Source organism: Squalius cephalus, assembly GCF_949319135.1.
Source record: "Squalius cephalus genome assembly, chromosome: 1".
NCBI classification, from domain to species: Eukaryota; Metazoa; Chordata; class Actinopteri; order Cypriniformes; family Leuciscidae; genus Squalius; species Squalius cephalus.
Genome location: NC_137122.1, coordinates 7385151 through 7398482, shown reverse-complemented (window position 1 = coordinate 7398482; position 13332 = coordinate 7385151). Strand labels below are relative to the sequence as shown.

At 38.4% G+C, this 13332-nt stretch overlaps 1 protein-coding gene across 1 annotated transcript in view; it reads left to right on the top strand.

Moving 5' to 3' along the window:
- The window catches only part of LOC307155990 (uncharacterized protein), a 50639-nt gene extending 44536 nt beyond the window's left edge, over positions 1-6103 (top strand). Inside the window, exons 9-10 of the mRNA XM_079867139.1 lie at positions 547-601; positions 4455-6103. Of these exons, the coding sequence (XP_079723265.1) occupies positions 547-601; positions 4455-5567 (1168 nt within the window). The 3' untranslated portion in view covers positions 5568-6103. The remainder of the gene's footprint in view (positions 1-546; positions 602-4454) is intronic.
- The last annotated feature ends 7229 nt before the right edge of the window (positions 6104-13332 follow it).

Here is a 13332-nt window from a genome sequence, read left to right as displayed (position 1 = left end):
CTGCTGAGCACCGTACTCACGATAACTGTTGAGCTTCCAAAATAAAAGTTTGTGTTTGCAAAATATATGTGCGTGTACTGTGTATAATTATTTTGTATATATAAATACACACATATGCATGTATTTATTTAAGAAATATTTGCATGTATATACTGTATATACATTTATACATAATTTATTTTACGTATAAATATAATTAATTTATATATAATTAATCATTTAATTAATTTATTGTGTATTTATATATACAAAATAATTATACACAGTACACACATATATATTATGCAAACACAAACTTTTATTTTGGATGCGATTAATCGCGATTAATTTTTTCCCAGCACTAATATATATATTTTTATCACTGAGGTGTTTTTACAGACGTCCACATGAGAAACCATTACTGTCTGAATAGGACAAAAGCCGTATAATACTCAAAAAATGATGGTAACAATACTACACATTATATTTTTAAGTAGATAGCATATAACATGTTTTACAGTGTACACATACTTCTTGATTTTCATTGTCATGTATCGGCTGTTTTAGTGACATATGGTCTTTGGGATGGTTGCTCCATGATCTCTGCATGCTTAATTTGTGGGTGAGTATTTTTTTTTTTCAAAACGCACCATATTACTGTCACACTTTCAGTCCAATGATCATGATGAAATGCCAAAAGGATCAAATAATAAAACATTTATCAAAAAACTCAAAACGTGAAATCCAAACAATCAGCAAACACCACAAAACAGTGTGTTGTGCACAAAAACAGAATCCTCAACAGATCAAACTGAGGAATACAACTCAAAGAGATAACGAACTACAGGACTAGCAGGTGTGATGATTGAATCAGTGTCCATGACAACAGATTGTAGCGAGATCTTAAAACAAATGAGACATGACTGAAGAGACACAAAGTCAGTGAAAATGAAACTAAAGAGCATAACCGTGACAGAACACCCCCCTCTTAGCTGAGGCTGAGGAGGTGGTTCCGGAGGTGGATGAAGGACTGGTGAAGAGGATGCTCTGGTCGAAGGGACCAGGATGGCGATAATGGGAGGAGTGGACATGTGGTACACCAGAGCAAGCCCATGGCGGAGTCGACGGAGAGATGAGCCATGATGGAGTATTGGCTGATGACATCCAGGGGACGACAGACGGAGAAGAAGCCATTGACAGAAGAGCCCTAGGCCTACGGACAAGGGAGCCTGGTGAAGCCGTAGGGACGAGGGAGCCTGGTGGAGCCGTAGGGACGAGGGAGCCTGGTGGAGCCTTAGGGAGGGAGGAGCCAAGGCTAAGCTGTAGGGACGAGGGAGCCTGGTGGAGCCAAGGTGGAGCTGTAGGGACAAGGGAACCAGATGGAGCCCAAGGGAGGGAGGAGCTATGGTGGAACCGTAGGGACGAAGGAGCCTAGTGGAGCCCGAGGGAGGGAGGGAGGAGCCAAGGTGGAACCGTAGGGACGAGGGAGGGAGGGAGGGAGGGAGGGAGGGGCCAAGGCGGAGCCGTAGGGATGACAGGCTGATGGGCAAGGTGGATTTCTGGGACCAGCAGCCAGAGGATCCACTTTCTTGGGTGAAGCTGGTAACCGCAACACCAGAGATTCATCCACAAAGGACTTAGTGTATATTTCCCCTGAGTTTGAAGTTGTGTTTTGTACTCTTGCCAGTTAAGATTACTTTGGCTTTATCAATTTGCTTCCATGGCTTTTGATTTGCCCTCATGTGTCTCACCTGTGTCTAAATCAGAAGTGTCCGCATTCTGTCCTGGAGGGCCACTGTCCTGCAGAGTTTAGCTCCAACCTCAACACACCTGCCTGGAAGTTTCTAGTATGTCTAGTAAGACACTGATTGGCTGGTTGAGGTGTGTTAAATTGGGGTTGGATCTGAACTCTGCAGGATGTGAGCAGGATTGGACACCCCTGTTCTAGGTCAGGGGTAGGTAGCGTCGGTCCTAGAGAGCAGCTGTCCTGCAGAGTTCAGCCCTAATCAAACACACCTGAACTAACTAATCAGTGTATTCAGAACTACTACAGCTACAGACAGGTCAGTGGGGTTTTTAGGGTTTGAGTTCAAATATGCAGGATATCGGCTCTCCAGGACTAACGTTGTCTCATCCCCTGGTCGAGTTAACCCTCTGAGGTCTGAGGTGTTTTCTGGCCCTGGAGGTGTTCTGGCATGCTCTGACATTTGTGGTTATTTCTGTTACTTGTGGCATTGTCATGGCTAAAGTCTTATTACACTGTATTCAGCACAAACTCTGCTACAATAATATATCAGCATATATGTAAAAGTTTGTAGTTTTGAGATAATGACATTTATGCGTGGTTTGTAAAAAAAAAAAAATTCTCATTGAAATAAGGCCATGAAACCCATGCTGATTATTTCTTCACAAGACTTTTGAAAATTGTATCACGTAGCCTGGAATATTTGCTCCAAAACTATGTGAACATCACCCTGACTGCTCATTCAGATAAGAAAATATATTGATTTAAAATTTGTACAATGTGTTTTGTGTGATAAAGCTTTGTGCGGGAGTTGTGATCTCGTCATTAATATGTAAGCTTTTCACACCTGAGAAAGACAAAGACCCTCCCATAATGGCCCTATTAGGAGCTATCAGGCCCTGTAAATCTGAGCAACCTTGCACAAAGAATGAGGAGATTAAAAAAAAGAATGGCTTTTAGATTGTTTGGATTTATTTACAACACAACATAATCCAAAGATACACAACAAATGACAAAAAAGCACATTATTGAAAACATGATCCAAAGAAAGAGACCTTTGTGGCATTCCAAAAAACATTGTACATACCTTTCATTTCCAAGGTGTTTGATTTTCACTTTACCATGTTCATGTACAGAGACTCATGTGAATGTTGAAAGCAGCAAGACTCAGTGGCCCTCTTTTGGGCCCTGAAAAAAAAGTGAACATACTGGTATCAAGAGAAACTATAGGCCACGATTTTGGGAATACATTTTAGATTTTTCTGGTTAAAATTGCTTTTTAAAATTCACAGAATACACACACACACACACACAAATGTTTCCAACAATATATAATATAATGAACACCAGGTTTGTTGTGCCTTGTAGGCATAGGCTGTGTGCAGTGCTGCATAAAATAAAAACAATAACCTATAGCAGCCTATAAATCTTCCAACAGATTTCAGTAACAACTACGCTAGAGAAAAATATATTGATTATCATATGTTACTTCAAATGTTTCCATTTGTTATGATGATATGAAATTAGATAATAGTAAACACATAAAGCAGGGGACGGCAAGTAACTTTTTTTTTTAGCCAGTAGATGGCGGGCCAGCTACACAGATTAGGCCTATGGATACAAATTAAATACTCTTATATAGGCCTATAATCGCGGAATATGACAAAAAATAAAAAGATGAAAAACGACTTGTTTGTCCATTATTTATTTCCTGAACTAAAATGAAAAAAACGAATAACAATGGGTTTTCTGATTTTCTGATTGTGCTCAGATCAAAAATAGAAAAAAATAATTACTGGATTAGACCAATTTTAATTTTGATTTTTAATTTTTAATTTAACACCTTAGGCATATATCAAGGAAATCATTTTAAACAGACCAAGAAGGTCTACTATTGTGGTAACAGATTGCAGCCATTTTAATAAAGGTGTGAATAGCAATCATACCTCATTCGCTTACAGTCCGACTTTTGAACTTTATTCCTTTTTTTTAATTATTATTTATTCGGGGCACACATATACACACCTAAGGTTTAAGGAGGTCTGCGCGGGACTGTTTTTTTTCCGTCCCACTCCCACAAGGTTCTATTCAGCAACCGCTTAAAATACACTCGGTGTTCACCCGCTTTATTTCCCCGCTATTGTCACCCGCTATTGTCAGTCAGACCGCCCGCTCCGTTCAAAGTAGACCTACACCAGAGTTCCGACCGCTACCATCTTTTGATGCGCGAATGGACACAAAGTGGTCAAGCGTATAACTAGACGCGGCAGGCGCGAATTTGACACGCTATACGCGTCCGGTGTGAACGCACAGTTATACTTTAAAATGTAATCCCGCGCCACATGATTCCATCTATGGGTGTTTCACACATATGCGGCTGTGAAATCGCCGCGCGACTACGGCTTTTCTCAAGTAGTGGAAGAGTTTTGTGCAGCATTTAGGACTTCCAAAATAATCCGGCAGGCCAGAAAATATTGCTGGTGGGTTTGCCGACCTCAGAGGGTTAATTACCTTGTTTAGTCTGATGTTTTTGTATGTATATATAACCCTGTGTTTGTTTTTTTCTTTGTCAGATCTCACCTTTGTTACAGTGGTTGTTCTGTTTGTCAAGTTTTTTTATCATTATAAACTGCTTGCAATTATATCCAACTCTTTTTTTTTTCCTTTTTTTTTTCTTTAACCCCTACTGACACTAACCAGATTCTTAATTTATTTATTTTTTTCTCCACAGGCAGATGGCATGCAGCGTAACATATTTCACGCTGTCAGCATGGCAGGAAACCTCCCTCACATCTCAGAGAGATACTCAGAGGAACTACGGGAATTAATCGGACAAATGCTCAGCTGTGACCCTAAAGACAGACCTTCAGCTGAAGAGATTCTAGCGAAACCATTCCTGACAGATGCAGTAGACAGAAACAGCAGAACGCCAGAGGCACTGCTACAGAGCTTCATGAAGTCTGTCAGCGCCTTCGATAAGGCCTACAGCAAGCACTATAAAGACATTGAGGACTTAGTTAGTGAGTGGGGAAGAATAACGGATTCGATGGAGTCTGCGCATTACAGCGCCACAGCGGGGAGTCTGTCAGGGTCAGTGATTGGAGCAGCTGGAGGAATCACTGCATTAGTTGGTTTAATCTTAGCTCCATTCACTCTTGGGGCGTCTCTGATTGTTACTGGTGTAGGGGTTGGAGTAGGAGTTGCAGGTGGAGTAACAGGTGCTGCATCCACCATTACTAATATTGTACAACAAAAATCATTCAGAGAGAGCCTTGAACAAATTCAGCAGAAGTATAAATCTGTAAGCGAACCAATTCTCACACCACTGAACACACTGAGAAAGGTACTGAGAAAAATCACAAAGTTCAGTGTTTTTTTCAGCAACTCGACTTTTGATAATGTACGAATATCATGCAATTTAGATGGGAGAAATGTTTTGTGTGCCACACAACTCATGAATTTAGGTCTGTTGGCAAACATTAGCAGAATTGCTACTCAGACTGCAAGAGTAGGACGAGTTGTGGCAGAAGCAATCTCAGGAGTGTTAAGTGGACTACTAGTCATCCTTGATGTTGCCTTCATAGTGATGGATTCTGTAGACATTCACCAGATGAGACAGGGAAATGTTGATGATCCAGAAAAGGTCATTTCCAGTGTCCTCAAATCCATTGCAGAGATGAGGAGAACACATAAAGAGCTTTGCAATGTCCAGAAAGAAATACAAAAAACAAGAGAGGAACTAAAAGACTATATAGAATTGGCCAGGTTTGAGAGAGAATTAGACAATGATTTAAATTGTTTAAACATATACTGTAGATATGATACCAGTCAGAGAATCGGGTAACATCCTACCGATTATTTATTTTCTTTATATAGCTCTTTTTATTTCTAGAAGAAAACAGCGTCACAGTCCAGCTTAAGTAAGTTCTGTGATGGTTCATTCTTGTTGCATATAGCTATTTAGCCGCTCTGGATAAAACAGTGATGTCATTTTCCAGTTCAGTTCTCATATAATGGTGTCAATGCAGGCAGATCAATAATATTGTTGAATATTAAGTGTCCCCAACTAAGCAAGCCAAAAGTCAAAGGCGACAGTGGCAAGGAACCAAAACTCCATCAAGTGAAAGAATGGAGAAAAAAACTAGTTATCAGATACTATATATCCATTATACACATGCGTTTTCTATTAAATAGAGGTGTAGGTTTGATTATGAAGAAGCATTTATGAATTACTATTTGTTTTATATGTACTTATTGGGGTGTGTTTATAATTAAATAAACTAATGTCAAACCTGTATCTAAAGGATTCTAAACACAATATGAGAATATTCTTATAAGCAAGTGTTCTTAAGTTTAAAGAAAAATAAATAATGGACAGAGTGTGTTGTTGTTGTTATTGTTGTTGTTGTTCAGTCTCCCAATCGTGCCCGACTCGTGCAACCCCATGAAGTACAGCATGCCAGGCCTCCCTGTCTTCAACTATCTCCTCGAGTTTGCCCAATTTCATGTTCATTGCATCAATGACACTATCTAACAATCTCATCCTCTGCCTTACCCTTCTCCTCCTGCCTTCAATCAATCCCAGCATCAGGGTCCTCATTATGTGGTCGAAGTATTTGAGTTTGGGCTTTAGCATTAGTATCTGTCCTTCCAGTGAACAGATTTCCTTTAGGACTGACTGATTTAATCTATTAGCTGTCCAAGGGACTCTCAAGAGTCTTCTCCAACACCACAGTTTGAAAGCATCAAATCTTTGCGCTCAGCCTTATGATCCAGCTCTCACAGCCATACGTTGCTACTGGGAAAATCATAGTTTTGACTATCCGAGCCTTTGTCGGCAAGTTGATGTCTCTTGTTTTTAATGTTATCTAGATTTGTCAATGTCACTTTATTTATAAAGCACTATTTAAAACACCAACTGTTGACCAATGTGCTGTACATCACATAAACATAAACACAATTAAAACAAATTACAGACAATAAACAGATGACATGCCACTGTATCATCGATTAAAAGCTATTTCTAACAAATAAGCCTTCAGTTTTGATTTTAAATTCCCCACAGTACTCGCAGTCCTAATACTAATCGGCAGACTATTCCACAATGTCAAAACGCCCGGTCACCTCTAAGGTTTAATTTAGTCATTGGAACCACTAATAGTCCCTTATTTGGATCTCACAGATTTATAGACCATTAAAAGGAACTTAAAAATCTTCTCTATAGCTGACCGGTAACCAGTGTAATGAGCATGTTTTAAAATTAGGTACAGTTCCTGATTCAAGACATTTATTTATAAAATCTAGAAGGTTTTAACCGTTCAATCAGTTAATATTAGTTTCAACATTTACTAATACATTATTAAAATCAAAGGTTTTATTTGTTAACAGTTAATACACTGTGAACTAACATGAAAAGTTGTATTTTTATCAACTAATGTAGTCATATAGATCAAAATACTGTTATTTATTGTTATTCATATGTTTTATTGTTATTATGTATGGTTGGCTACCATTTATTAAAGGAGAACTTGGTAACTTTTTTAACTTAATAAAACTGTCTAGAAATCATTTGGATGGTTAAACAACCTGTTCTGGTGATATTGGTGACTTTCCCCGCTCCCCCCAGCGTTCCCAGGCGGAAAACCAACCTTGCAACTTGTTCACTAGCGTCCCGGCAAGATAGAAATTGGAAGTCTCGTGAGAAGCGAGAACTAGAACGAGCGCGAAACACAAATTGCTTTACGGCAATTCGACATAAACACACACGCATATGATGTATTACCAGATTACCCACCTCGGTAGACATCAGGGGCGCGGGAAGAGTTTTTAGGTTGGGGGTGCTGATTTTTTTTTTTTTTTTTTTTTGGGGGGGGGGGGGGGGGGGGGGGGTCTTTTGAATAAGAAACAATATCAAGACTATAAAACTCGTCAAATCTCCGCGAATCACAACAAGCGTATCAGTGAGAACACTTGTTCAAATAGCGCTCATTCAAACCTGACTGCACATCACATTTTTGACTTTATTGATTCTGCTTTTATTCGTAACGCAATGGACCGGTCAACGAACGGGACATAAATTAATCCTTAAAGGATGGGACTTTATGGGACATTTGCACAAAAATAATAAATAACTTACCGTAGCCTATTTTATAAGTCGTAGAGTCGCATATCAGTCAAAAAATGCGTCACGAGGAAGAAAAAATATATAGGCCTATAGCTTAAGTCGCACTGGACGAAGTCGCATTTTTTTAGAAATTTATTTCACACACACACACACACACACACACACACACACACACACACACACACAAATGTTACAGACAGTTCTCCGTTACGGACGTGAGCGCTCTAAAGCGGCACTAAACGAATGTTTTAAAACTTTCACAGAGACCTCAAACTGAAAGCACAAAGCCTGTCTTTAAATTTAATTTCGTTTTGTATTAATTGTATCTTAATTTTAATCGATGTTTCATCAAAAATTGTCTGGGTTTAATAAATAAGAAGGCTATTAGAAAAAATCAGGACACAGAGGCGCTGGCGAACCTGGAGCTCGTCTCATAAATGAACCGAAACTCAGCGTAGGGCTATAAGGTAGCCTATGCCTCACAGACCTGAGACATATAGATAGCTTGAAATATCTACTTTAAAGCAGAACAATTCAAAACGAAAGAAAACAGACTGCGCTGCTTATGTAGGCCTAATTCGTATGAAATGTGCATTTCTCTCTGGCTCTGCGAAGATCGCGATTCGTCAACTTCATCTTATAGCCGACACTGACATAAAATGTTTTATTAGTAAACAATTAAAATGTATCCTGCTATATTTTACATATTTGCCTGTTCCTTACAAAACACTAACAGTGGGGTTTTTGACTGTGTTTTTTTTTTTTTTTTGCATTTGCTGACAAATTCTTTCGACACACACACAATACTGCGCTTATGTTTTAAAAACATAATTTAACATATATAACAATTTTTAAATAGCCCACTTAAAGTGTTTATTACAAATAAATTACTAAATGCTAAAAATTAATACATTTTAATGAACTAACATATGCGTTGCATTTACAATTCTGTGAAAACAGGGGGTGCTGCAGCACCCCCAGCACCCCCACTTCCCGCGTCCCTGGTAGACATAGCTCCACGCGATACAGTTGGCTTGCTCTGATCATAACAAACGCACATGAGCAGCGGTAGAGAGGGGGAGGAGGCCGCCGCAAGTGAGTTTTTTACGACTGTGTTGTGAAATATACGCCCCACCACAGCTGTAGGGGGAGCTCGTGGGGAAAACATGCGACAACAAAAGGGAAAATCAGCGAAGAAGTGACTAGAGTTCGCTAGAGTTACGGAGTTCTCCTTTAAGTGTAGATGTCTATGTTAACGTCCCTTAAACCTGCGTATACTGGCGGGTGACGGTAGCGGGCAGTGGGGAGCCGCAGGGCGCTTCACATGAAGTAGTCACACTTGTCCAGTGTCCAGTTGTCACACTCAACACTGTGAAACAGAAACTAATTTATTGTTGCCTTTGTTGGATTTGCAGGTAAGAATAGTGATGTGACATCACAACTGGTGTATAAGTAAATTCGATTAGTTTGATGCATTTGTTTTATGGAATCGGAAAAGATAAAAGGGCCGCTTCGACGCACCTGCGGCTGGAGTGCGGATGTCCGCGGCCGCGCTGTCGGATGTCGTGCAGGAGATCGCGACTTGACAATGTTTAAAAGAGATTAATTCAGTTTCAGTGCACTCAGAGTTTTAGTAAAGAGATTTTACTGTTATCAGGTTAAATAGCTACTTACAGTGCTTGTATAGAGTATGTTAATTGAGCTGTGAACATGTTTGTTGAGTAATGTGGGAGTATCAGGCAACTCATGTAACAGGTAAACAAGAAGAGATCGCAGGGAGGAGCGTTTTAAGTGAAAGTAAATCTAAACTTTACTGCTGCTGTTCTCTCCGTTGTTTTCTTTTGACCAAATCCTGGACATGTTTCATTTAAAGAGTGTGATTTATTCTCGTTTCACACTTATTTGAAGCATTATTCTTGTGATCTTTCTATAGAGTCATATAAAGATGGCAGAGGTCAGTGGCGCCACCAGGGGGTGGCCAGGGGTGGCCGTGGCCACCCTTGGCCGACTCCTGGCCACCCCACTGGCCACCCCGCTGGCCAGTATAAATTTTAGTAGCATCAGTTATGCATTTCATCCCTATTAATGCACAGCCAGGCAGGCAAGCCGCTCTAGACCTTCGATCACACACAGTAGCCAGTACTCCCCCGCCCACAGACTGAAAAAAATAGCCCCCGCCCCTCCGTCCATGCCGCTGTTGCGCGCTCAGACAGCAACAGCTCAGCGCGTGCCCGTCGGTCAACAATTTCAAAAGAAGTTAAGAAAGAAGACGAAGAAGACTACCGCGTCAGTTTGGGTGACAAAGTCATCTGAAGTCATTCCATAGCTTAATGTGAGGGACAGAAGTCTATTTACATCATTAAAGTTTATGGAAACTCGTTTTCCCTAAATGTACACCTTATGCCAAATATAATTGCAAAATAAAACAGAATTGTTGTGCAACTCAAAATGTTAACTGTACTGTTATTAGTCTATGCACATTATATCATTAGTAACATTAAGTATAACACAATAAACCATCATATAGTATATCAGTAGGAGTTTCCTTAAGTCTTTCTGATAGTTTTCTACAGGCCGGTTTACTACAACAGTAGAAAAAAATTCTGAAATTATGGTTTATAATTTTGGTGTGCCACCCCAAGATTTTAAGTGGCCCCATCTGGCCACCCCTATGAAAAATTTCTGGAGGCGCCACTGGCAGAGGTACCTTCTGCACCTACAGGTAAGCGGACTCAACCAATGTATATGATATGTTGTTGCCAAATAGATTTTAATCCACGATTATCTGAGATGTTGTAGTTTTTGATTAATTTCTTTCATTTATAGGGAAAAGTCGTCATAGTCATGTAACCTTCTTACAATTATGTGTTCTTAGTCTTAAAGGTATTTAATGTCAAATATGACTTGAAATAAAGAGAGAAAAAATTGCAGATGAATGCTCATTTACATCAAAAGCACAAGTAGAATTTTACCATTGTACTGAAGGAAAATAAATTCACCAAGATTACCATGTTTACAACATGACATTACATTACATTCACCTTACAATATGACCAGTGAACAGTGACGCACCTTCAGACTCTAGGAAAACAAGCAGAACAGGTTCATCAGGCTAATGTTGCCAATAACAAATGAAACACAGCCATTACCTAAATTATAGTTCAATTAATTATTGAATTAATTATTTTCATTAATCGTTAGTTAATTTAAAAAATCACCTAATTTAATCATTGTACTCTGAAAAAAAAATAGCAAAGACCATGTAATTTATTAAAAGTGCATTATTGTATTTATTTTTTATTTTTACTAATTGATTTTGTTTATTGTGAAATTAAGTTATAAAAAGACAAAAAAATATGCATTGCCCCACATTAACATTTTAGTTTATGTCTAAAGAAAATATATTGATTAACTATGGTATTTCCTTTATAATAAATCATCTTTTTACATTGTAAATATGTTTTAGATTTTTGGAATAGAAATATTTTTATCAAAATCAAAATATAAGATTTGAACTAAACAAAATATAAGTTTTGAACTAAACCAGAAATATAATTTTATATATTTTTTTAAAGTTGGTCCAAAGTATTATTTATTTTTTTCTGTGAAGAATTGAGTAATACAAAAAATTAAAAAAACATTGAGTTTAAGTCCATATCTATATTAATGTATTATATTAACGTATTATTTTATTGCTAGACTAATGCCTCGTTTAAAAGGCTAAGCTTTAATGACGCTGGCGCCCTCTGCTGGACATTTAATTTGTTGCACTTTAGGATTTACATATTATTATTTCTGAATCACCTGACTATCATTCCTGTAATTTCTTTAGTTTAGATCGGGAGAAAAAAAAATGTGTTCATGCCCAGACATGCAACTATATTGCTATTTTTGTAGTGATCTCTGGGGCTGATCTGGTCCAATTTCTAGCAGATTTTTGTTCTACTGTGTGCGTACATCTTAAAAGTAAGTAGTTAAATACTCTTTCATGTTGGTAGATTTAGATGTAGATCTTACATGTTTGTAAATTAATTTTGTACAGCGTACAAAACAATCGTCCAGACAAGATGATCACAACAATATTATCAAACTCTGTAAACAATAAATCAACTCTGATTTCATTTTCAATACAATAAAAAACGGAGACACAAGATGGCAATTTGTATTTGAATGAAACGAGAGAGCGCGTCCGCTGTGACACATGGATGTGCGCTGTGTTATAATGCGTTGCTATTGACGACGGTCATTATAAGGAAGGAAATGCCACAGAATATAATCTTGCTTAAAAAAGTGCATAGAGCTGCTTGTTTTATTTGTTGTTTGTTGATTTTCAAATATAAAACTTGAAATGTTTTCAGTGTGAGCATTAGTTATTTTTGAACACTTTCATCTCATTTTAACAAAACCTTGATAATATTGATAATCACGATAATTTTGGTCACTATTATCATGATATAAAATGTTCATACCGTCCCATCCCTATAATCTGACCTGGGGCCCGTTCTTCGTACGTCGCTAACTCAGTTAGCTGGATTTGATTGTTGACGATTTGGCATGATCTTGGATTGTTTGGTTCTTCGAAGCTCATCCTGGACTTGCTGTCATAGCAACAGGTGCGCAAGCTTAAACCTGCTCGGGAGCAGGCTTATTTCATGTAAACAGGATTAGATCCCGGCTTCATAAGCGGAGCTGATACGGGAAGTCCAGCGCAGCGCGATAGTGCACTTTCTGAGATGTTTTTTTTCTCTCGTGACTCGTGAGATTGTCGTTTACATTATTAAATTGTTGGAAACGCACATTTATTTTCGACTTGTGGGAGTCTGGCTTTAAATACAGCACAAACTGTTTGTATTGCCCTAAGATTATTTGCGAGTGGCTCTTTCCTTTACACTATTGGAGATGCGGAGAACTTGATGGAAAGTGCTGTCTGTCGTGTCATTTGGAGTTTACCTGGCGCTTTTAGGTTTAATTTTTTTTTTTTTTTTTTTTTTTTTTTTTTTGCCATTTCCAAGCCACTTAAGACCCAATGTTGTAAAGCAGTTTCTTTTAAAGCAATTTTGTTTAGGCTATCATCATTTTTTATGAAGATCATACAATCATGACCATGCCGATTACAGTATGTCACTCAGGCTTCACTAACGTGATTGGTACCATATAGACTATAGGCTGCCATCAAGGCCTCAATGAAGGGCATTATGTGAACAGAAAGGGGGATTATGTGAACAGAAAGGGGGTTCACAATGTAAATGTGCAGCCCAGTTACAATTGAGAATCTTAATATTCCAGATTAATATTATATCAAATAAAAAAAAAGGCAGTTGACTAAAATCTTCCACAAATGTGAAAGCAAAATGGCCAGGATCTGTGCATGACTTAAGAATTTTCAGAGATTCACATTCCTGCACATTATTTGAAAGTGGTAAGGAAAGTTCCACAATTAAATATCAAGCTCACTGTATTACATACACTTATGCTGATCCTAACA